This window comes from Hyla sarda, chromosome 5 (genome assembly GCF_029499605.1).
Source record: "Hyla sarda isolate aHylSar1 chromosome 5, aHylSar1.hap1, whole genome shotgun sequence".
Taxonomy (NCBI): domain Eukaryota; kingdom Metazoa; phylum Chordata; class Amphibia; order Anura; family Hylidae; genus Hyla; species Hyla sarda.
In genome coordinates, this window is record NC_079193.1 from 26,683,439 (window position 1) to 26,710,623 (window position 27,185).

The 27,185-nt window shown below is 40.6% G+C and overlaps 1 protein-coding gene across 5 annotated transcripts in view; it reads right to left on the minus strand.

The window, feature by feature from the left end:
- Positions 1-27,185, minus strand: part of CDK14 (cyclin dependent kinase 14) — a 551,260-nt gene that overhangs the window by 255,460 nt on the left and 268,615 nt on the right. For all 5 annotated transcript variants that reach the window (XM_056519057.1, XM_056519056.1, XM_056519058.1 and 2 more), the window contains one exon: positions 8,466-8,589. In XM_056519057.1, coding sequence (XP_056375032.1) covers positions 8,466-8,589 — 124 coding nt within the window. The remainder of the gene's footprint in view (positions 1-8,465; positions 8,590-27,185) is intronic.

Consider the following 27,185-nt stretch of genomic DNA (forward strand, 5'->3'; position numbering starts at 1 on the left):
GAAACATATAAATTAGGCATAATACTGCCTTTAGCCTGACTATGACAGATCATCAACTACTTCTACATATGAACCAAAAGCAGAATATACATTGGGTATTAAAAAAAATACAAATTCCCTGTCATTCATTGTGACAGGCATATGTGACATGACCAGCAGATACCATGTGGAGTAGTCTTGAGGGAAGAGGGTCAATTAGGGAGGCGTTAAATAATAAATTTAACCTTTGTGTGATATTGAGAGGCCATCATTAGCGGAGCACTGCGGGTCCTCTGTGGCACCTCCGCGTATTTTACTGTCTGTCACCATTTGATATATGACCTCTTATTTAGGGAGACCACTGGGCATCTATCCTTGTCAGTATACATCCCTGTCATGTATAAGTGAGTAAGTTAGAATTTATTTTTAAGGACCTTTAAAAAAAAATTAAAAAAAATGGGTTTACATTTTTGAGAATAAAGAGGGAAAAAAAATGGAAAAAACAAACAAACAAACATTCACTAATGAACGGAACCTCCTTTAATTCAAACAATTTGATCATTTATAACTCCTTAATAATTCCAGGAGAGATCTTCACATAATTCGCTGGGCCTCCTTTACATATATATTTTTTGAGTTTGCAGCATGCATGAGTTGGCTCAGTTTCACGCAAAAAATGTGCACTAAGATTTGGCGCATTGAAAATTGGGCACCTTTGAAAATAAGATTAACATTTTTATTCTGGCTAACAAAAAAACTGGCTTGAACTGCACTATTATCATAGCCATGACGTCGTAGGACACACAAAATCAAGGACTATTGAATAGTCCTAATCAGGACCATTGGGGCAAATAAAAAGCTAGTGTATAAAGAAAGAACTATCTTGGCAAGGCCTGGAGGCCTTCACTAGGTCCCCAACAACTGTGACAACTCAACAACTCAAAGGGGTTCGATTGGGTGACTATTGTGGTCGCCCCAACTACTTAGATGTTGTCTTCGCTACTGACGCTACTAAATGGAAAGATATGAGTTATTTTATATCCCAGCAGCAGGTGTCAGCTGAATTACACCGCTGGCACAGACCATGTATATAGCGGCTCAACACTCCCTTAACACAGCTATGATGTAACAGTATATCATGTAACAGGATTAAAGGGGTTATCCACTATAAGGTGATTTTAGGACTTACCTGTCAGACATTAATGGACATGCTTAGGAAGGACCCATGCTCGTCTTGGGGCTAAATGGCCATGTTGTGATATTACGATAACACTGAGGCTATCTTTTGGTGAACTGGCTATTTCCTGTTGGAGTTCCCTTCTTCAACTACAAGTCCCATAATTCTTTGTAAGTGTGTGGTCACTTTTCTCCCTCCCACACATCAACCACTCAACCCACTGAAACACACCTGTGATCCCTTCAATGCAATAGACCAGTGTTTTCTAACCAGGGTGCCTCCAGCTGTTACAAAAATATAATTAGTTGCAGAATCTCCCTCCCACCCAGCGGTTGCTTCACCCATTGAAGCAAAGACATGCTCCCTCTGATCACCTGACTAGTGATATAATGTCCCGGGTTGCACTGCGACCTGGGAAAACCTGAGACACTCATTTTGTATGCTGTTAAAAATAAACTTTGGGGAAAAAATTACCTAAGAATTGTGAGACCGACATCATCACACACTGGTACAGACACTATATTATGAACTACACTTACTTGACAGCCCCTGTAGCACAGTCAAAAGAAAATCCTAGAATACCCCTTTTAAAATCACAGGGCTAGGGACCTGTGTCCTCAAATGGCCTAAGAGGCTTTCATAACCCTCAGGCTTCAGAACCAGGTGGCACCTCACCTCTTGTTACACTACAAAATGTGAAAACGAGGCCTGCACGCTCACAAATAAGCCCAAAATCATGTGACTGTTAAAAAAGTAAACAAATAAATACATTAAATGAAATCAATATATCGTTATTTATATAAAAAAAAAATATTCTTGCTTGCTTTAATGTCCATAAGAATAATGCTGGTCGATATATTAAACTTGAGTCTATCTGTACAAATGCATTAAAAGATCATTTCAGAGAATTTTGTTTCTCCATCCAGAACCAATTTTTCAATACAGCAGACATTGAGTAATGGTGTGATCAGCTCCTCGGGGAGTCCTGAGGGGTTCGGGGACAATAGCAGTGCCCTCATACAATACGCTCTGAAGAGTTTCCCCATCAGAGAGATTAGGCAGTTATGCATGTATGAAGAGTAATCATTGCATAAAGACTATTCCATGGTCCCACTAGAAACACTGTGCGTGACCTTTAAATATACACTGTCAATAAATGGCCATTAAGCCTGTCCCAGGCCATTACATCCGACACGGGCGTGCAATGTACATACACAGGGCCGCACAAAACCAATAAGAAGACAAAAATACCAGATGGGACTCGGGGGTTCACTATGAATATAGATTTGAAAATGTAAATGGATTTTAAATTGTTTTTGATATTTTTTTTATTTATATTGGGTGCAAAAGGAACAATTTTTGCCCAAACAGTTCAGATTTAAAACTAAATAACAAAACAATAACAATATAATTTACAGAATACATGTTCTGTAAATCCTATTTGTTCCTTTCTTAATTGGGCTGTGGGGCACTAGATAATTAACTAAAAAATACAAACGTAAGAGTTACTCACCTACCCGATCCCTCATCATTGCTGTTCTAACATAAGGGTTACTCACCTACCCAAGCCCTCATCACTGCTGTTTTAACAGTGTCTGGTCCCCACTAATCACAGCTTTCTACCCCATGTCTTGACACTGAGAAAATGCCCTTGTAGTCAGTGACTGAGGTGGGTCAATTCTGCAGGTAGAGATTGGTTAAGCAGCTACATCCTCTGTGTCAAGTAACGGAGAAGGAAGCTGTGATCAGCGGGGACCGGGCACCATCGGAACAGCAATGATGAGGGGTCTGGCAGGTGAGTAATCCTTATGTTTTTGTTTTTTAGCTAACCCAAGCCCTTTAAGAAAAAAAAAATTCTAATGAAAGACAACCCCAACTTCCATCAGGATAACCCATGTCCATATATCCAACCCAGGACCCCCCCCTCCCCTTAGCTGAGGAGAAAGTCCCTTTAAGTTAACCTTTGGTTAGCCGTGCGAGCATTGTATTGAACTTTTTGCGCAGGATCTGATGTCACCAGTGACATCAGGCAGAAACATGTAGGTTTGACTTGCAAAGAATGGGATGTCATTGCTATTTTGTTTCGTGTTTTGTTTGGCTAGCTGTACTCCCATGAATGTATGCTATCATGAAACCCACTGCTGGACAGAGATGGATGTGGGTGTGAATTGTGTGATCGTTCCATGGATGAGTACCCATGCCTGCATAAAAGAGATGCAATTCCTGCCAGATGGGAAGCATGCGGATGTGTAAAGTGACAATTGGGACGAGCCATCACTCATACAATGGTGTCTGCTAGTGTTAGTCCACATGGGGACCAAGATTGAGATTTGCACCAAGGAGGCTTTATAAAGGGCAAGGACGACACAGCTAGCAGCCGCAAGTGCCAAAATGGGGTAACCTGCCATCTCATCTATCAGCCATGATATGATAACCATCTGAGTGGGATCTGAGTAACTGGTCCAGATTGGACCTGTGGTATAATTCCCATGTGTATTTTCTGTACTTATCCAGTTACGGCTGTTATTGTTCTGTTATTTTGAGTCCCTGATGAACCCAAGCATCCGTTTTAGAGGGAAAACATGTTGGGTATCATTCCCATATGTATTTTCTGTACTTATCTGATCCAATTACGGCTGTTATTGTTCTGTTATTTTGAGTCCCCTGATAAATCCAAACATCAGTTTTAGAGGGGAAACATGCTGGAACATATGTATGTTTGGCTAAGAGGAACAGTGGGGGCCACAAAATTGTATAACTGAGATTGACTTATCGTGTAATAAAATTTATGTATCTTAACTGGCGGTATCTTCATGTACAATGTGATACCTTTTCTTGCTTTTTTTCTGGGTCATTTGGATTTTGAGATATGCCAACTTGTGCTTTAGCACAAGTTTCTCATGTTTCTCATGTACCTTTTAGAGTATATCTAAGATATGTTACGTTTTAGGTTTCTGAAGCTATTTCTTTTGTGATAAGTTGCTCTGGTTTGACCTATCGCTATATCCCTATACCACTGTAAATTGATCGATATTGGGACTTGGCCAACAGAGAGTTACAAAGATCTGAGTCTGACCTATGAGAACGCTGACTGGGCCATGAAGAGTGTACCATGAGAAGGCAGAAAGGACAGTCCAACCAAGGCAACCATAGTGACCAACAACTATATCGGAGGGCAGCTGGAGAGACAGCTAGGCCAAAAGACGACTGGGGCAGGACCAAAAGTAGCACCAGGTAGAAAAAAAAAATGAGGATACTGAGCACTTACCGGTGATGCACAATGAAGATTTATTATGCCATAGTGTGGTACAAGGATCTGTTTTGGCGTGGAACCCTTCCTCAGCTATCTGCCTGAGGCATCACTGGTGAGTGCTTGGTATCATCTTTTTTCTACCTGTAGCTTCACCCTACCTTGTGCACCACCGAAGATTCCACAGAAGTACCGACATATCCCCCTACATGAAAAGCAGCACCAGAGACAACCACATAAGTTGCGTTGGTTGAGCACTTGACTGCAGAATATTGCACCCTGAAGTGGGACCTGCAAGTATGAAATTGCAATGATGAATGTGATCAATTTACCAGAACTGCTGGTGTATTAGGGACAGCGCCTCCTATTGATAGAACCAATCTGGTTGGTTGTTAGCACAGCCCCATTGGCTCTATTGAGTCTATCAAATAGCAGTTCCATAAAACCACTTTAAAAGTTGATAATTTAATCGCTTTTTATTTTAATCTTTAGACAGAATTTGCATTTTTTTATTTCTTTGCTCCTCATTGGTGCGGATTTATGATTTCCACTAACTGTTTTTGCAGATCACACAACAATCAGCATCATGCAGACTGCAGCCTCCTTAGGCCCAATTTAATCTTTCTTACCAAAGCGAGCAGAAAGAAATGTTTCATTGGGCGCTTTAATTACAGGGAAACAGCAAATTCATTATGATTTGCTAATGAGCGCTTTATGACTTCGCCGATTTAGCAAAGCAGCACGTCTTTCCAGATTTTCTAAGATTATTTAAAAAAAAATAAAAACAACATTTTAAAGCTACATTGCGGATTTTTTAAAATTTTATATCCAGCATATATAAAAGGATTAAAGGGAGCCTGTCTGCAGTATTAAACTATGGTATCTGGAGGTTGGGAAGGGAAGTGGAATGCTACTTGGTGTCAGGCATGTTATTAAAAGCGGTACTCCGCCCCTAGACATCTTATTCCCTATCCAAAGCCGGATGCTCGTGATGTCACAGCCACGCCCCGCTCCTGACGCTACAGCCAGGCCCCCTTAGTACAAGTCTATGGAAGGGGGCATCACATCCGTAACGCCCCATTCCATAGACTTGCATTGAGGGGGCGTGGCCATGATATTACAAGCGAGGCGTGGCCGTGACGTCACAAGCCTCCACCCCGCATCGCCAGTCATCCGGCACAGAGCAGAGTTCTCTCCAAGCCGAGATCCTTTGGATAGGGGATAAGATGTCTAGCTTCTAACTGCTAACATGGCAAGTGCCCAGGAGGCGGGCTCTCGTTGCATTCCCTGAATTTTCTGTATTGCGAGTTACCTATACTCCTCCTCATAGCTATGACTGACATCTCTAATCTAATGATATTTAGGGGAAGGACTGATAAAGCTCTCAATAAAAGGAGCTCTATATCCCTAACCAGCAGAGCCCGCCTCCTGGACACATTCAAGCTGCATGATGGATACATCAGGTAGAGTTACCGCAATCCTCTCTGTCCTCTGTGTCAATGACGTGGATGAAATAGCCAGAAAACTAAACTACATAAATTTGGTGTAACATGACTGCAAATTAGATAAATATTAAATAAAGGAGAGATAGGTAGATAGACAGTTAAGACATATTACATGGATTTCAAAATGTTCTACAAAAAACAAATGTACCCCCTTTACTGTGAATCCCCTAACAAAGATCTGGTGCCGCAAATTGCCTTAACAAGTCACATAAATAGTAAGCAGGGTCCACCTGTCTGCAATTTGGTCTCAGTACAAATACACCTGTTCTGTGAAGGCCTCAGAGTTTGCTAGAGAGCATTACTGCACGAACAGTAGCAAGAAGACCAAGGAGCTCACCGAACAGGTCAGGGATAAAGTTATGGAAGTTATGGAGAAGTACAAAACAGGGTTAGGTTATAAAAAAATATTCCAAGCTTCAAACATCTCACAGAGCATCAGAAAATCCATCATCAGAAAATGGAAAAAATTTGGCGCTACCGCAAACCTGCCAGGACAACGTCGTTCACTCAAACTGACAAGTTGGGCAGGAAGAAAATTAATCGGAGAAGCAACCAAGAGGCCCATGATACCTGGAGGAGCTGCGAAGATCAACAGCTGAGGTGGAAGAATCTGTCCACAACTATTAGTCCTGAACTCCACAAATTTCATCTATATGGAAGAGTGGCAAGAAGAAAGCCGCTGTCAACAGTGAGCCACAAGAAATCCCTTTAGAGTCTCCCATGAATAATGAGGGGGACACCCCAAACATGTGGAAGATGGGCAGATGAGACCACAATTTTACTTTTTGGCCTTAGTGCAAAATGCATTGTGTGGCGGAAAAACCCTTCATTGCCCATCACCCTGGGCATATTGTGAAACATGGTGGTGGTGGCATCTTGGTGTGGGGAGGCTTCACTTCAGCAGGTACAATAAAAACTGGTCAAAACTGATGGAAATAGGAATGGTAGAAAATACAGAGCAATGCTTAAAGAAAATGTAATGCAGTCTGCAAAGACTTGAGATCAGAACAGACTCCATTGGAAAAGTTTAGATCAAAGCCTGTTATGTCCTAAAATAACCCAGTCAAAGCCCAGGTCTGAATCCAACTGAGAATCTATGGTATGACATTTTTGTTCTTATTATTATTTGTGTCACAATAAAATATTTTTTTGTACTTTCAAAGTACTATACATCTTGTTCTGTTCAAATTGTAAAAGTCTATTTCAATTCCAATTTGTAACAATAGCAAAATGGGCAAAAGGTCCAAGTGGGGATGAATACTTATGCAAAGACCTGTACATATGAGATTGAAAAATAGATGGATAGAATGACTAATAGATGAAAGATAGATAGATAGATTCAGTAGAATCTCCCAATAGGGGGCACTCATGGGGAATAAAAAAAGTGTCCCCGATTGAGAGATGTCCCTTATTGGTAAAAAAAAAAAAAAAATCTCAAAAATCTTCCTAAATAAGGGAATACTGTCCTGTACTCACCCCAGCCTGTAATTACCTATAAAATGATAAAAAAACAATATTACAGTACAATCTACCAGTGCTGTTTAACCTCCCCTTATCCCCCCATATGATTTCATCCCCCCTTTTATACCCTGTGCCATCTTATTCCCCCCTTGCATTGTGCCAGGGTAACCCCCCTTACCCCATGTGTCACGTCATTTACCCTTGATCCCCCTGTGCCATTTCATTCACCCTTTATTACCCTCTGTGTAAATTCATCAACACCCCCCCCCCCCTTTATGAAGTGGCACAGGGGGATAAAGGGGGAATAAAATGGCACAGGGGGTGGTAAAGAGGGGGTGATGAATTTACACTGAGGGCAATAAAGGGGGAATAAAATAGCACAGGGGAGGATCAAGAGGAAATGATGTGGCTCAGAGGGTCATAAGGGGGGGGGGATGATTTGACACAAGGGAAATAAAGTACCACTGGGGGATCAGGGAAGGAGGGCGGTGAATGGTGACCGGTGACAGTACAGAAGAGACCACTGCTTAAAAATCAGTCTTCTGCTACTATAGGGGGGTGCAGCGGAGGCCTGGGCCCCTTACTGGGCTATTGGCTGTTCCCCCTGACGACGGGGCCCTGTGTACAATGTAGGGCCGGCACATAAGCCTGGTTGTCCCCTATTGGGAGTGTTTTGTCCCCCATTGGGAGTGTCCGTGTCCGCTATTGGGAATGTTCCCAATTTGAAGGGTATAAATACATTAAGTCTTATAGAACCCTGCCGGGGAATTAAAAACTGTCCGCTATTGGGAGGTGTCCACTAAGGGAGATTTTACTGTAAATAGATATGAGATAGATAGATAGAAATATCTATAAAAATAGATTATAACAATGTTGGTGTTAAACAACCCGATTTAATAAAAAAACAGAACATTTCTCAAAAAGGGGTCTGTATTTTTTTTTCCTATATAGACAATACCTTTTCATTTTCAGATAACCATTCGCAAAAAAAAAGAAGAAAAAAACCCACATTATCTGAAGAACATCCAAAAATCAATAGAGCCCTCCAGCTTCCTGATCTGTAAAGAAAAGGAGGTAATAATCATCTTCTTACCGAAGTCGGCCAGCTTCAGCTCCCCCGTATCACCTATGAGAAGGTTCTGTGGTTTCAGGTCTCTGTGCAATATATGGCCTTGGTGAATGTAGGAAAGTCCTCGCAGCAACTGGAATAAAAATAACTGCAAAAAAGAGTAAAGAATAAAAAGTTAGAAATCTAATGGTCTTACAAAAACAAACGTTTGTGGAATTTTATTCATTTTAAATAACCTTTTAACTGCAATGTGAATTAACTAATGCCAATTACATTAATGTATAGTATCTATATAAGCTTCACTATATTGTTACAGAGCTTTAAATCTCCTACATAGAGGTAAATGTTAGAATTCTTTCTATGTGATAACAGAGGAGGCTTAGGAGCTTAATGCATACAGATTTATTATTGTATTCAGTGTAAAACCTGTATGCAGTAAACTCCCCCTAGTGGTAGCTGCAGATAGACAGAATTGTACCATTCAATTCTAATCTATGTAGGGGATTTAAAGTGAACCTGCCATTTCTATCTTAGAACAGGCTGAGCGCTGTGATATATAGGTTTATATGGTTCTGAGCAGGATTCATGAGTAAAAAGCAGAGGTAATCCTGACAGGACTCCTAAAAAAGACAGTGAGAGTCCTGCTTACCCCGCCCGCATACAATGATTGACAGCATTTCCTGTATCAGTCTGTGTACATAGAAGGCTGCCAATCACTGTGTGTGGGCAGTGTCAGCAGGACCCTTGCCGTCTCTCCTAGGAGTCCTGTCAAGATGTACTCCATTTTACTCATGAATCCTGTCCCAAATCATATGAACCTATATACTGTAATAGCAGAATTCCTATGTCAAAGTTATAAACTGTCCCTGGATGGATAGCATGTCTTTTTTTGTGATGCCCCTTATCGATCTGTACCCCTAAAACTATTTCTTACTTTCACATTGTCTGAAATAATAAATAAAACAGAATTATTGGTAAAAATTATTGGTAAAAAAAACAAAAAAAAAACACAGGTGTTCAAGAGGATTTCGGGGAGGTTTTCTTCATCAAATCTGCTAACATTTCACATTTAAAGGGGTATTCCAGGAAAAATCTTTTTTTTATATATCAACTGGCTCCAGAAAGTTAAACAGATTTGTAAATTACTTCTATTAAAAAATCTTAATCCTTTCAGTACTTATGAGCTTCTGAAGTTAAGGTTGTTCTTTTCTGTCTTCGTGCTCTCTGATGACACCTGTCTCGGAAACCATCCAGTTTAGAAGAGGTTTGCTATGGGGATTTGCTGGGCAGTTCCCGAGACAGGTGTCATCAGAGAGCACTTAAACAGAAAAGAACAACCTTAACTTCAGAAGCTCATAAGTACTGAAAGGATTAAGATTTTTTAATAGAAGTAATTTACAAATCTGTTTAACTTTCTGGAGCCAGTTGAGATATATATATATATATATATATATATATATATATATATATAAAGTTTTTTCCTGGATAATCCCTTTAATGTACGTCACATGCCCATGACACATGTTGTCCGTGCTATGGAAAAAATCATCCATAAAATGAATGAGCACATTCACTACAGAAAAAACCTGTGTGTGTGAACCTACCCTTACAAACCCAGGAAACAATTGTATCCAGTCTAGACAATGCTCTGCAAGCGAAACAGCAATGGCTGCAGAGGTTTTTAGTTTACTAAAAAAATGTATTATTCTGGAGTCAAAGAGCATTGTCTAGACTGATTTTACTTCTCAGATGAAAACAGGACTAGCTAAGTACAATGTATCAGTCTGGAGTCCAGGCTGTTTAGCTCACAGAGCATTGTCTAGACTGGATACAATTGTCTCCAATTCTCATAGGAAAGCAGGACTAGCTTTGTACATGTTTGCAGCCTATGAAAGTAAAACAAGTGTTCTCATTCACTGACTGCAAACATATGATAAGGAACTAAAACACATTGTGTGTATATATATATATATATATATATATATATATACACATACAGTGATCCCTCAACTTACAATGGTCTCAACATACAGTAGTTTCAACATACAATGGTCTTTTCTGGACCATCGTAAGTTGAAACCAGACTCAACATACAATGTACAGACAGTCCAGATCTGTGAAACCTGTCAATGGCCGGAAGAACCGACCAATCACAATGGGCATTCACTGGTAAAACCCCTGTATTACTGAAGCGTATGCACTGACTGGTGTCTGGTAGCGCCCCCTACAGTACAGGGAGGTATTACATGTTCTGTACTCTTTACCTGTACCAGGGTTAGCTGCTCCTTTGGACACCAAGTGGGGGCGACTCCATTACTTTTTAGGACACTGTGTGTTCTGTACAGGACCCTGAAGAAGCTCCTGTCCTCTACATAGACCAGTGTTTCCCAAGCAGGGTGGCCCCAGCTGTTGCAAAACTACAACTCCCAGCATGCCCGGACAGCCGTAGGCTGTCCGGGCATGCTGGGAGCTGTATTTTTGCAACAGCTGGAGGCTCCCTGCTTGGGAAACACTGACATAGACAGTGATTTACAGCTCCCAGCAGATCTGTATTACTTTTATATGGAAGGATTTGCTTTATCTATACTAGTTATCTACTTATTTTTCTTTAATCCTTACATTTTCCTATTTTTGGATGACATTTTGGTGCCTTTAGAACCAATTCCCAGGTTTCCATAGAGTTCTGGTCTCAACATACAATGGTTTCAACATACAATGGTCGTCCCGGAACCAATTAAAATTGTAACTTGATGCACCACTGTATATATATATATATATATATATATATATATATATATATATATATATTTATGTATATATATGAAAAAGTTGTAGAAATATTTATTTCTACAATAATGCAGCTTCATCTACTCAAGTGGAAATCCTTTTTATTAAAAAACATTAACAAATAACCACAACTTCTGCTAACGTGAAACCCGTCCGAATATGCAAACAAAACAAAAACAAAAAACTTCATACATTGTATTTTTCCTGTTGTTGAGTAGTCAGAGATTTGATACATAAAAATATCATTTATAATGATATACAAAGGCGCACAAATCCTGAAAGACCTTACGAAGTGTCGACCTCACCCCCCCCCCCTCCCTTGGCTTCATTCTGTTTTATGTAGGAACATTTTGTCGCAGTAATATTGGCTTCGTATGGCTATGAAAATAACAGGAAATATTCCGTATTTCATTCAATTCCTTTTGCATTGTAATAAGCGTTCGATTCCCAGCCGCTTAAATTACAGGAAATGCTTTTTTTCTTCTTGAAGAGGAAAATTTATATAACAAATTCACACCCACCCAAAAGGAATATACATCCGAGAAACAGATTAAAGGGGTACTCCGGTGGAAAACCTTTTTTTTTTTTTTTTTTCTAAATCAACTGGTGCCAGAAAGTTAAACAGATTTGTAAATTACTTCTATTCAAAAAACCGTAATCCTTCCAGTACTTATTAGCTGCTGAATACTACAGAGGAAATTCTTTTATTTTTGGAACACAGAGCTCTCTGCTGAATCACGAACACAGTGCTCTCTGCTGACATCTCTGTCCATTTTAGGAACTGTCCAGAGCATATGTTTGCTATGGGGATTTTCTCCTACTCAGGACAGTTGTTAAAATGGACAGAGATGTCAGCAGAGAGCACTGTGCTCGTGATGTCAGCAGAGAGCTCTGTGTTCCAAAAAGAATATAATTCCTCTGTAGTATTCAGCAGCTAATAAGTACTGGAAGGATTAAGATTTTTTTAATAGAAGTCATTTACAAATCTGTTTAACTTTCTGGCACCAGTTGATAAAAAAAAAAAAAAAGTTTTCCACCGGAGTACCCCTTTAACATCCACATGAACATGGGAATTCTTATTATAACTACAGGGTTTGCCTGAATTAGGAAAACATGGCATAGTTTTTTTCCCCCCAAAAACAGCACCAAAACTGGTCATGTGTAGTACTGCAACAAATGTCACTTTACTGGATCGAAGCTCAACCCATGGACAGGTGTGGCATTGTTTTTGGAATGTACTGTACCAAATTTTATTTATTTATTTATTTGAAAAATTGGAAAGGGGAGGGGTGATTGGAATTCTTATTATTTTGCTTTTATTTATTTTTTTACTTTTTTTTATTTATTTATTTTTTATTTTTTTTGTACACGTACGTGTAAGCCCAGGCTGCTTTGTATTTAACGCACCAGAACATTCAGACTTATTAAAACTTTTTTTTTTTTTTTTTTTACGTATGCATGTAGTAAGTAAAAAAAAAATAAGTTTTAATAAATCTGAATAAGCTCGTCTCCAATTTAAAAAAAAAAATGAAGTCACCCTATTTTCCAGTTTAAAAAAAAAAATAAATAAATAAAAACATTTGGTATCGCTGAGTGCGGAAATGTTCAAACTATTAAAACATAATGTAAGTTATCCTGTACACTGAATGGCGTAAACGTAAAAAAACTACGAAATCCGAAATAAAATATGGAGTAAAAAGTGATCAAAAAGGCAAAAGTGCAAAAGTGAGAAACTTATAGGTGGTCAGAATAGGGCAATTTAAACTCACTTATTTTGCAAAAAAAATAAATAAAAAAAAATAAAAAAAAGTTGACTTTTTGTCAAGTACAAAAAGCACAATATATAGTTATAGTTTTAATTGTATTGACCCATAGAATAAGGAGAACATGTCAATTTTACTGTAAAGCGCACTGTGTATAAACAAAACAAAAAAAACTCCAAAGTTGCAAAACTGTGGTTTTGTTTTCAATTTTCCACCACAAATAGTAATTTATTTATTTTTTGTTGCACTGTACATTTTATTGTGGTGTCCCAGCACCAAAAGGCTGTGCTGTGGGCTTCGGACTTCCTCGGGCAGACCTTCAGCACAGATGTTGGGCCCACTTAACCCCTTAAGGACTAAGCCCATTTTCACCTTAAAGGGGTACTCCGGCCCTAATACATCTTATCTCCTAGCCAAAGGATAAGGGATAAGATGTCTGACTGCGGGGGTCCCACTGCTGGGGACCCCCGCAATCTGTCATTCAGCACCTTTGCGAGCCCTCCGGAGTGCTGGAGGCTCCGAGTGTGCAGTGTGACGACCACAAGTCCGAAGAATCGTGACTTCGGGACTCTGCCCCTGTGTGACGTCACACCCCGCCCCCTCAATGCAAGTCTATGAGAGGGGGACTTTCTTTTTAGATGCCGCGATCCACTTCGATCGCGGCGTCTAAAGGGTTAATGCTAGGCATCGGCCAGATCCACAGTGCCTGGCATTAGCCATAGGTCCCGGCTGCCCGTAGCAACCGGGACCCTCAGGGTTTAACCCGTTCTCTGCTGGTGAGATCGGTTTAAACCCCGTTAACGGGACCAGGATGTACATGTACGTCCTCAGTCCTTAAGTACATGTACGCCCTGTGTCCTTGACAGGTTAAGGACTGGTTATTATTGTTAGTATGTTCAAACACTTTATCAAATGGTTAATCTATTTTTCAGAAGCATTATGTTATATGTGTTCTACCTTTAAGAATGTGGAGCAGTGCAAGCCCATGTGACCCTGGATGCCCGATGGGAACCCCTAAATTCCTTTGTATATAGAATAGTGGGGGGAAGAGTTGTCCCAGTTCAGTGCTAGTCACTGTTGAGAGCAGAGCACAAGTGTGGTGAACGTGTGAGCTGTATGTGGAGGAGCTTTGAGGGAAGTCCAGAACAAATCTAATCTCAAGTCTTATCCATTCAGCCTGCAAGGAATCCCCTGCATAGAGGAAATCTAAGCCTGGTGGAGAAAGTCTCAGGACCTTGTCAGAACCCTAGTCGGCCTGGAAGAGTCTTCAGTCTCATGTCAAGTCAGATTTAAAGGGGCACTCCACTGGAAAACGTTATTATTAATATTTTTTTTAAATCAACTGGTGCCAGAAAGTTAAAAAGCTTTGTAAATTACTTCTATTAACAAATCTTAATCCTTCCAGTACTTATCAGCTGCTGTAAGATCCAAAGGAAGTTCTTTTCTTTTTGAATTTCCTTTCTACCTGACCACAGTGCTCTCTGCTGACACTTCTGTCCATTTTAGGAACTGTCCAGAGCAGGATAGGTTTTCTATGGGGATTTGTTCCTGCTCTGGACAGTTCCTAAAATGGACAGAGGTGTCAGCAGAGAGCACTGTGATCAGACAGAAGGGAAATTCAAAAAGAAAAGAACTTCCTGTGGATCACACAACAGCTGATAACTTCCTGTGGATCATACAAGTATTGGAAGTATTAAGATTTTTTAATAAAAGTAATTTGCAAATCTGTTTAACTTTCTGGCACCAGTTAATAAAAAAAAAAAAAAAAAAGTTTTCCAGTGGAGTACCCCTTTAATTCAGTGGGTGAAAAGCACCATAAGTCCCAGCAAGGAAACAGGGCTCCCAAGGGGTTACACTGCATGCTCTCCACTCTGCACCAGACTGTTGGCGTGTAATACCATCTGCACCCTTCTCAATAAAGACAGTTATCCGTAACCTGACGTCGGTGTGTTTCTTTACTTCCTGTGTCTGGCCCAGGAGAAGCTGTCTCCAACCTCGGACTGTGTATAGGCTAATGGTGCCTTGGCCTCACGAAGTGTTCAGGAGCACTGTGGTCAGACAGAAAGGAAATTCAAAAAGAAAAGAACTTCCTGTGGATCATACAACAGTTGATAGGTACTGGAAGGATTAAGATTTTCTAATAAAAGTAATTTGCAAATCTGTTTAACTTTCTGGCACCAGTTAATTAAAAAAAAATGTTTTAATAATTTCCATTCATACCGGCATAGGCAGTAAAGCTGGGGGCGTTAGATTTAAGACTTCTGTGCAGTCACTTACTCCGGCCATGGCGCTATAAATATTTAAAGGGATTGTGCGCTGCCCTGACTTTCGGAGCTCCGCTCACAGTGTCCGGAAGTTCATTACGCCGAACGCTGTGTGCGGGCTTCCGTCTTCGCGGCCGCCGGACGAGATGTCATGCCCGGCCCCTCGTGACGTCTCGCCCGCCCCTTCGTGACGTCTCGCCGACCCCCTCAACCGCTGTCACGCCCCCTTCCCATAGACTTTGGTAGAGGGGGCGGGCGTGATATCACGAGGGGGAGGGCGAGACGTCACGAGGGGCCGGGACATCTCGCCCGGCGGCCGCGAACACGGAAGCCTGCACACAGCGTTCGGAGTAATGAACTTCCGGACACTGTGAGCGGAGCTCCGAAAGTAAGGGCAGCGCACAACCCCTTTAAGCGAAACAATAAGTGAACATAAACCATTTATCTCATGGAACGCTACAATGTAGAACAACAACTTTACATCCTAACTTTTTACATAGTCAAAGTAGAGGAAAAAACTGTATTAACTGATATAACCTCCACTATGCCTTTGTTACATCGATGATTTGCTAATAATATGAAAAGGCTCTAAAGATGAGATAATGATTTAAAAAAACTTATTTAAACCAAGTTTTTATGTTAAAAATATATTTTTTAAGAGTTTTGATAAGGTTTTGTCTCATTTTCTATTTTCCAATATATATTATAAAATAATTCTGAAATCTTACCGTTCCCATTCTGGCCACTAGGCCTAAAACTAAGTCCTGTTCTGTAAAGATCATTTCCCAGCAGTCTCCTCCTTATCATTACAGACAGGATTACAATAAAAGATGACACCAGTGTATAGATGACAGAGGTACACACAATAGCTGTTGCTCACAGCTCAGACTCTTCCTCTTTTTAGAATGACCTCTGCAAAGGTCACAGAGCATGCCAAGAAATCTTTCCTATTCATGTGAATAGGAGACAGTTCCTGTCTATGGTTCACTATGTCCATGGAGTTTGCTGTGAAGTGTCTCTCTAAAGGCTATAAAAAAATAAAAAAACAGCTCAAGCTGTTGGCTGCACTAAATGTACAAAAAAATTAAATAAAAACAAATTACAGTCAGAAAATATACTGTTCAATCACTCACTACTGACCTCTACCAGTGACTGCCTGAGTAAGGACTTCTTGTGTTGTAAGGGGATCGGACAGAGGTGAGCAGCACAGACTAGACACCATCAGTACGGCAGCACAGACTAGACACCATCAGTACGGCAGCACAGACTAGACACCATCAGTACGGCAGCACAGACTAGACACCATCAGTACGGCTGCACAGACTAGACACCATCAGTACGGCAGCACAGGGGAGCAAGTGAGTAGAGTTTTTTTATTTAATTATTATTATTATAATTTTTTTATTATTATTTATTTGGTCCAGCCTAAGCACTTTTTGAAGAAAGAACATTAATCTGACAACCCCTTTAACTACCGATCTCAGATACATTTCCTGGACACGATAATATACAACGAAAACAATATAATTCAAATTATCAGTCAATTATAAACCTCCAGACTATCCAGTATAGGTAAAATGGAGCCGCTCTCCTTCAAGTGACATAAAAGAAGTCCATCATCTACAGACAGTCTCTGTGACAGTTAAAGGGGTACTCTGCCCAAGACATCCTATCCCCTATCCTTTGATGTCTGTTCATGGGGGTCCAGCCTCTGGGATCCCCAACGATCTCCGTGCAGCACCCAGCATTCTGAACATTATTTTCAGAGTGTTTGGTGCGGGCGACCGTGGTCGTGACGCCACCCCACGGCCCCTCCATTCATGTCTATGGGAGGGGGTGTGACGTCACACCCCCTCCCATAGACATGAATGGAGGCGGCGGGGCATGACATCACCAGGGGGTGTGGGGTGACATCACGACCACGGCAGCCGCACTAAGCGTTCTGAACATAATGTTCAGAACACGGGTGCTGCACGGAGATCGCGGGGGGTCCCAGAGACTGGACCCCCATGAACGGACATCTTATCCATCTAGGGGAAGAGTACCCCTTTAAGATAGAAAACCGCACCCGCCATTACATCCTGATCAAGAATACCATCCACAGGCCATGGGTAATCAGATCCACATGGTCTCCAAGGAGCGGCCACTCAGAATACTAACAGAAGAGGGATAGCCATTGGCAACTATTCACCGTGCTCCGAGAATCTCAGGTGAAGACAGATGCAGACACAAAGCTTAGTATTCATGGTACGGCGGAGCTATCCTCAGTGGACCTCCGCATACAGATAGGCACTGAGGCCATCACACAGCTGCTTCTATTAATACATCTTTTCTATTACACATCATTGTGTATAGAAAAAAAATATATACAGTATATATACACGCATCTATAGCAACCAATATCTCCATTTGTAATGCACGGCAGAACTTCTGCTATATCATCTTCATGTGCTTTATCATTCATGCTCTTCCTGGTTTTAGTTTTTGCTGGTGTAACGGGTCCATGCCAGGTTTTTGTTGTTTTCTTTGAGATGATTCTTCTGTCTTTATAATGGAACCATCTTCAGGTAGTAATTCGAATGGGTAATAATTGTCTTCTAGGTCAGTGTCTCATCTAGGTCAGTGTTTCCCAACCAGTGTGCCTCCAGCTGTTGAAAAACTACAACTCCCAGCATGCCCGGACAGCCAATGGCTGTCCGGGCATGCTGGGAGTTGTAGTTTTTCAACATTTGGGCCACAGTCTGGAGACCACAACAGAATAAGAATAACTATTTTTCCTTCCTCTGACAATTCCTTTTATATAGAAACCATACCGTTTTTTTTATTTATTTTAATTAAATTTTATTTTATTTTATTTTTTTTGCAGTTTTATTACTTTTTCCCTAAGGGGAAAAAAAAAATGATCTTCTATAGAGCTAAAATATATATATTTTTGGATTAATTATGCTGCAACAGAAAAAAGCCCATAAGCTCTGGTCCGGGCAGCGTACGTTATTGATCCTGCGCCATAGATCCTTATCAGGTAACTCATTAAGATGGTTGATATGAAGCGTCGTTATATCCAGCTGTTCTCCTCAGAGAGGATATATTAACAATATGTTATGAAGTATAGGAGCCTGGCCCAATAATACAAGAACAGAGGAGGGAGCTGTGAATCGGTTCTTGCTCGCGGCAATCCAGACTGATCGTATTTACTTGTGCGCTCAAAGATCCTTAGAGACAAGAACCCTAATATTCCATTTTCTCTCTATAGTCCATATTTTCTAACTATAAAATGAAGATTTCCCAGGAAATCAGCCAGTCTATAGGTCTTCTAGTGGTTACAGTATGGTTTCTACACTGCTTCCATGTTTCGATACAAAGATCCTTTGCAATATCTAAAAGGTGACTGTACACCTTAAAGGGGTACTCCGGTGGAATTTTTTTTTTCTTTAAATGAACTGGTACAAGAAAGTTAAACAGATTTGTAAATTACTTTTATTAAAAAATCTTAACCCTTCCAGTACTTATTAGCTGCTGTATACTACAGAGGAAATTCTATTATTTTTGAATTTCTTTTTTGTCTTGTGCTTTGTCACAGTGCTCTCTGCTGACACCTTTGTCCGTGTCAGGAACTGTCCAGAGCAGCATAGGTTTGCTATGGGGATTTTCTCCTGCTCTGGACAGTTCCTGACATGGACAGAGGTGTCAACATAGAGCTCTGTGGATAGACAGAAAAGAAATCCAAAAAGAAAAGAATTTTCTCTGTAGTATACAGCTGCTAATAAGTATTGGAAGGAATAAGATTTTTTTAATAGAAGGAATTTACAAATCTGTTTAACTTTCTGGCACCAGTTGACTTAAAAAGACCTAAAAAAAACATGTATTCCACTGGAGTACCCCTTTAAAGGTAGGGTCACACATTGCGTATAGGCTGTGTATTCTCCTATGAGTAGACACACAGGGTTTCCCTGCACCAGTCCACACTGCACACACAGGGCTGCTGCGGTGAAGCCCTGTGCGTCTGCTCACCAGAGAATACTCAACGACTACACAATGTGTGACCCTACCCTTAAAGAGTACCTCTCATGATCTTGTTATAATTTTATAATTCCTGATTTATATATTCCTGATTTAGGACTTCTGCCAGGCCAGCAGGAGTCCAAAGTCTGTGCAAGAGATGGGGGGAAATGTGCTCTGGACAAGGAGGGAGACACCTAGTGGTAGCTTTTTTAAACACAAATAAAACCTATAAAACTTTTTTTTTTTTTTTAACTCCATAAGGAGTGCAAAAGAAAAAAATGTATTTCAATGACAGTGCCCATTTAAAGGAGCTCCAAATATCCTGTGTGCAGATGGGAGAAACCACCAGAAGGTCAATCATCAATGCAGCCTCCACCAATCTGGGCTTAATGGCAAAAAGAGGCCCTGCTCCTCACCTGCCCAACTCCATCTCTACAATGAAGCAAGAAGCTATCTCTATGAAATAAGGATATATAGTAGTTATACGCCTCCTCTCCAGCTCTATCTGTATACTGCTGCTGCTATCTCTATAGAATCAGGATGTATAGTAGTTAAACAATTCCCCTCTCAGCTCTATTTGTATACTGCTGCTATCTCTATGGGATCAGGATATATAGTAATTACACACCTCCCCTCCAGCTCTATTTGTATACTGCTGCTGCTATCCTTATGAAATCAGGATATATAGTAGTTAAACACCTCTCCTCCAGCTCTATCACTCTATGGGATCAGGATATATAGTAGTTAAACACCTCCCCTTCAGCTCTTTCTGTATAATGCTGCTAAGAGATCGGGATATATAGTTATTATACACCTCCCCTTCAGCCTCCCCTCCAGCTCTGTCTGTATACTGCTGTTGCTATCCCTAAGAAATCAGGATAGTTATACACCTCTCCTCCAGCTCTCTCTATGGGATCAGGATATATAGTAGTTATACACCTCCCCTTCAGCTCTTTCTGTATAATGCTGCTAAGAGATCAGGATATATAGTTATTATACACTGCCCCTGTATTAACACATTGAATTTTTGCTGCATTTTTAGGGCACGGCCACATGGGGGAGCATCTGCAGTGTATTTGACATTGCGGATGCACTCACAGAGGGACTGCAGAGCAAACTCGGAGGCCAGGTAGCTCTGTGTTTCCGCTCGTAACAGTGTATACCTACGAACTACGATGCGGATGTGCCCCTGTGTGACCTTGTCTTTAATGTTTTTGCTGTGATTTTCACAAAACTGTGGCAAAAAGGTGCTATTTTACCATTATTATAAAAATCATGGGAAAAATTTATCATTTTAACCAAGGTTTTTAAAAATTGCAACTGCCCAAATGAGTAAAAACGCACACACAAAAAATGCAGTAACAAATTCATAAAAACACCTCAATTGTGATTATAGGTCAGACCACTCTTTCCCCAAGGCAATATTATTCTAAAACATGCACTCTGAATAAGAAAATGCATCAAAACAGCATGTAGTGTGAATGGATCCAACCCTACTTATGACCTCCAGCACTAGCAGCCTACTTAGATGACCAGCTGGAGTGATTACATACCTGACCCCCAGCCAGAGAATTAATGGGAAATAAAGGCAGCATTACAGAACCCACAGCATCATGCATTTGTAAAACCAAAAATGGAGCCTATCCCATGCCTGCCACATCATCAAAAAGAGGTAAGCACAAGGCATACACAAGAACCTTTACATTATTTTCTAATAGCAGCCTATGCTGCACTATATCATTCACAGAATGCCTCTTTGATTCCTATACATGACAAACGATTTGGTACAGTCCCAAATCATTCCAGGTCTTTCCCGTCAACCGTGGATGGGCAGTGTACAATGATGCAATGTTCCAGTATATAAGTGGGGGTCTGCTACGTGAGGAACCTTTCACAAATCCTTGAATTGGCTCTTTTGTGGGGCCCGGGGCTCCCAGCAGCAGGAGGCAGGGGGCACATCTTAGGTGCTGTATTGAGTCTGGAGTCTATTCACAGCGCCGAGGGCTTACGCCTTGTGTAATGCGGTGAAGTGCTCTTGGATACAGGAAGAATTCGTAAAAGAATCCGATCGAAATAGAAAACATTTGAGTGTTCGGCATCAAAGTAACATTGTGGGGATCTACATGTACTTTAGATCAGTGGTTTCAAACTGTGGCCCTCCAGATGTTGCAAAACTTCAACTCCCAGCATGCCCGGACAGCCGTTGGCTGTCCGGGCATGCTGGGAGTTGAAGTTTTGCAACATCTGGAGGGCCACAGTTTGAGACCACTGCGTTACATCATCCTCCTTCTGAATTGGAAGAAAAGTAAATGGCAGTTTATGGTTTTATCTGTACACCTTTAAGCTTCTTTTATGTGTTATTTTCATTTCTTTCATTGATTATAAAAACACTGTATGTAGCAGAGGTAGGACGGTTTCTTTTTTGCACCATGATAACTAAGGTGGAACTGTGTGATGTCATCATGTCCATATGGAGGAACTGTGTGATGTCATCATGTCCATATAGAGGAAGTGTGTGATGTCATCATGTCCATATAGAGGAACTGTGTGATGTCATCATGTCCATATGGAGGAACTGTGTGATGTCATCATGTCCATATAGAGGAAGTGTGTGATGTCATCATGTCCATATAGAGGAAGTGTGTGATGTCATCATGTCCATATAGAGGAAGTGTGTGATGTCATCATGTCCATATGGAGGGACTGTGTGATGTCATCATGTCCATATAGAGGGACTGCGTGATGTCATCATGTCCATATGGAGGGACTGTGTGATGTCATCATGTCCATATGGAGGAACTGTGTGATGTCATCATGTCCATATGGAGGAACTGTGTGATGTCATCATGTCTATATGGAGGAACTGTGTGATGTCATCATGTCCATATGGAGAAACTGTGTGATGTCATCATGTCCATATGGAGGAACTGTGTGATGTCATCATGTCCATATGGAGGAACTGTGTGATGTCATCATGTCCATATGGAGGAACTGTGTGATGTCATCATGTCCATATGGAGGAACTGTGTGATGTCATCATGTCCATATGGAGGAACTGTATGATGCCAGTAGTCTCCATTGAGGAAGAATATATATCACGCTCCATCACTTCTAGGGGAGAATACAGAACCTCACAGAGACGCAATACAGGGGTGCACAGGGTGTCTACAATCTGTATATTTATATATATATATATATATATATATATATATATATATATATATAGACCCTAACAGAGGCATTGGTACCGCTACTGTGTCGATGTGATCTGGACCAGAACAGTTGCTGTAACACCGTTTTGTCTCTTTTTTCTTAAGCATTTATCCATAACACAGACAGAGAATAATGAATCAAAGGGGTATGAATAAGCCGCCCTACCCCATAGCCAGAGAAAGCGCATTTGGTTTACCAGTGTTCTAGTTGGGTCAGTGCAGAACACATAACACTCAATACTTAATATGACACTTACATTAAGGGCTAAAAATTCAATTTCAGCCGGCAGCTGCACGCCACTCACCCGAGTGTGATCATACACACCATTAGGGCTCTGCAGAGAGCGCATACACGGCGGTGTAATACGGGACAATACCAAATGAACAAATGTCAACCTGGATAATTGATTCTCTATGGCGGCTGTGACAGGCGGCGATAATTTGGTGTAATATTACTTGGACTTGTGCACACCTGCCTGCTCCATGGACTGTGAACGACTAAATATTACCTTCTCGGCTCCGGCAACTACAGCCTCCTGATTTACACATTTATCAAGCTTAATAACATCACATTTATTCCACAATCTCAAATTTATATATATATATATTCATTCAAAATAAAGAAATTCATCCATCCATCTACCTACCTACCTATCTTATTTATCTATCTATCTCATATCTATCTCATATCTCTCATATCTATCTATCTCATATCTATCTATCTATCTATCTATCTATCTCATATCTATCTATCTATCTCATATCTATCTCTCTCTCATATGTATCTATCTATCTCATATCTATGTATCTATCTATCTATCTATCTCATATCTATCTATTCATATCTATCTAACTCATATCTATCTATCTCTCATATCTATCTAACTCATATCTATCTATCTTATTTCTATCTATCTATCTCATATCTATCTATCTATCTATCTCATATCTATCTATCTATCTCATATCTATCTATCTCATATCTATCTATCTATCTAAATAAAAAGATTATATGCACCAATAAGAGGTTAAAGGCATATTCTAGGCCCTGCTGCTGCTCCCATCCCCTGCCGCTGACGTTCTGACCGCATCCTGTCCTCTGCTGCTCCCTGCTGCCTCTGACATGTCAACCCAGCAGGAAATGCCCATTCAGCCATGATGTATGCTGAAGAGGCAGGAAGTGATGAGCAGAAAGGACCAGGACTTGTCCAGACAGCAGCAGCAGGGACCTGAGCTAGTGAGTACGGGCACCTTTGGAACTAAAACATGTGCGGCATCAATGTATGTACACATATACACACATTATATGTATGTATATATATATATATATATATATATATATATATATATACCCACACACACACACATACATAAATACACTTTCCTATTTTCATTTGATTCTGAACGGTAAATGAATGACAATTTTAAGACAATTGACCATACCGCTTCTCATAAAAAAGACAGGTGGTTCCTAGAATTGGCACAAATTGTTATAATTATTATTATTACTGAAAATTATAGAAACATTTTCCTCACATCCTATTCTTTATTTTTTATTTTTTTATTAATTCTACTACATAGCGGTAACATGGATCATAATCAGACAATAGCAATTACACCGCCATATACAAAGCCCTTCCAAAGTCACAAAGATAATCTGTATATTATTGATTACTGCTCATTAAGGAAAAAAAATCCATTATATCCCGCTGTTATATTGTGTAAAATGTTTCTATAATTTTTGTATAAAGTGGGAGAATTATCTTTCGGTCAATGGAACATATTTATTATAGATCTAAGGATGCACTGTGAATTACACATTTTTTAACATGCTTTTACTGTTTTGTAAAATACCATGTAATACTTCATTTCTCCTGCGGAGGTGCTGCAGGGTGAATCTGTCAGCTGCATTTACTTCTATGACTACAGGCACTGTTGGATAGCTGCTATGCTGGGTTCCCCCCATGGAATTTTGGAGCCGAATTCAGTTTTAAAATTCTGCCCAGAAATTCCGATGCAGCAGAATCCCATTGCTGTCAATGGGATTTCACTGCACAGTCCACACTACAGAATTTCAGCAGCAGATATTCCGCCTCTGCAATTTTGCTGCTAAAAGAATGACCTTGATCATTCTTTAGATGAAATCTGCACGGCAATGTCCACGTGGTCCTAGCATCGCCATTACTCTCTGATGGAATTTTTCCGTCCGGAGATTCCATAGTGTGAACCTAGCCAAAAAAAAAAAAAAAAACTAAAAGAATATACTAGAATTAAAAGTTATAAAGGAAAACTGTACCTTTCCTGGAACTGATAGTAATTGCCAAACATAAAATTGACTTTATTTTTCAGCCAAGTGTCAAGGAGGCGGAGCAGAGCTGCTCAAGTGTCACATCCTGTAACACCTCCTCAATTACCTTCACATCCCAGCATTTCCTTCACTGATGTACAGAACTCTGTATGCCAGTTAAGGAGGGGCTGAGAGGTGAAGGTAAGCAAGGAGGCATGCCAGGCTGGGCATTTGAGTAGCTCGGCTCCGCCTTTTTGACACTTGCAGCAAACATAGCTGACAGATTCCCTTTAAATACTGGCTTAGGAATGTTTTTTTCATGTCAAAAATCCAAAAGCCTTGTCTGCAGCTATTCTTTCCTTCAAAAATACCGGAACCATACAAAAATTTGATGGGCCCCCATTATAGGTCATAGGTGATTTGTTGCAATTTGATTGAAATAGGATCAGTTGTTGGTGTCATGACTCCATGATAGTGTGAACAGAACCTAATAAAGAGGGTTTGCCTGCCCTTCGCCTGGGAAGCCCTGCAGAGGTACAGACATCCTATAGACGAGGGATCTATAGGATTCAGGGGGTTGTCCAGATTACAAAATCCATTTTTATTTATACCCTACTAGAGAGTTAAAAGAGGAGAAGATTCTCTTTTCAGGATCCTCATCTCTAGGCCAGAGTGTTGAGCAGTTACAAAGTGCGTCTCTTCCTTTGGAGGACCTACCCTATCCCTATAAACATTGATTTCAATGAACATTGTGTAATACCTTATTTCTCCTGTGGTGGCGCTGCAGGGAAATTGAACAGCTAGGTTTTCCCATAGCTTACAGTGGATCACTGGCGATTCCAGCAAAGGTATACTTTGTGATCAGCCTCATCAAACCAATAGGGATTGTGCATAGTAGAGCGCCCCTTTAACTGATTTATCTGTAGTCACACTACCACTGCCTCAAGTATATAGACTAGTGAAACATTTGTCCATTGCAATCAATCAGGTGACTTTATTTTCTTTTTCTTCTTTTAAAAGACTAAGTCAGAACCATAGTCCGTGTAGACCCCTGTACTCAAAATTATTTGCAATTTATCCGGAAACAACAACAACGATAGTTTAAAGCAAGTGAAACCGATTCAAATAAATAACCAGTCGACATATCATCTAATTTAAATAGATGGTTAGAAAAGAGAGAGCGCTGGACTGGATTGAATCCTATGTGACACCCGTTATTGAGGCCGACAGCTTTATTACAGGGCTCGCTGTATTCACCTATTCAGTCTGCAACAGAGATGTTGTGCGCCCGCATCATTAATACAGCCCCCCCCCCCCCCCCCAGGCGTCTGGACTCATGCCAGCATTGTCTCTGCCATCTTAATATCAAAAAGATTCGTCACATTTATCATCCGCTGCCACCGCGGGAAAACCCAGTACAAAACTGCTAATTTTAGTAAGAAAGTATGGAAAAAAAAGCTCTGAAATTAGCACCATCCTGGAATATGAAAACAAAAAGAAAACGAAAGGCTCTGAAATAGATTGATAAAGCATATGATTAAATATTTTTATATATTATTATTACTACTTCGTTTTTACCAGTACTACATTATTATTATTATTATTATTAACTACTACCTTAAAATGATAAATATTATATAAAATACATGTGATGTCCCAGTATAGGACATGGTCCTGTACTACCCTTAGGCCCTGTCAGGTTGAGCTCCTCAGTGACCTTGGGGCTCCCCTGCAGGGTCTCCCCCTGTTGTTCCATAATGTTGTGTATATCACTTTAATGTCTAGACAGTCTCCTAATGTATAGATAGAGCAGAGGACCTTTGGGAGGTCTCAAGGACCTGTGAGTCTGTCACATGTTATGTTATGTAGTCACATGATTTGTTGTCACATGTTCTCCCAGAGACCACCAGCTTAACCTATGACCAGCAGCTTGACCAATGGACTTTAGTCCAGCCCCCACTATATAAAGGGGCAGCCATTACAATTCACTCTCTTCTCTTCCTTTACTGAGAACCAGTAAGTACAGATCTCAGTGCAAGTGATCAGCATCTGGAAGACCCCAAAAGCTACAGTCATTCCAGTAAGTCTCAAGTCTATGTCTGCTGTCACTGAAACTAGTCAAGTCCTGCACATAGTCCAGTCAAGTCTAATCTCGAGTCAAGTTTATTACAAGCATTGGTCCAGCAAGCTGTGAGGTCCTCTGGGTCCTGGCCACCTCTCTGGGAAATTTGGCCTTAGCTGTGAAGATAATTCCATCTGTCTTATACTCAGTAAAGCCTCCGTTTGACCATAACTGGTTATGGACTCTCATTTCCCTACTAGAAACTGGGATAGCGGAGGAACCAGGAGTGAGGTGTTCCGGAACCCTAAAACCACACTGGCGTCATGAACACTAGGGGTTAACAACATCTTGCCCCCGGGGTTAATAC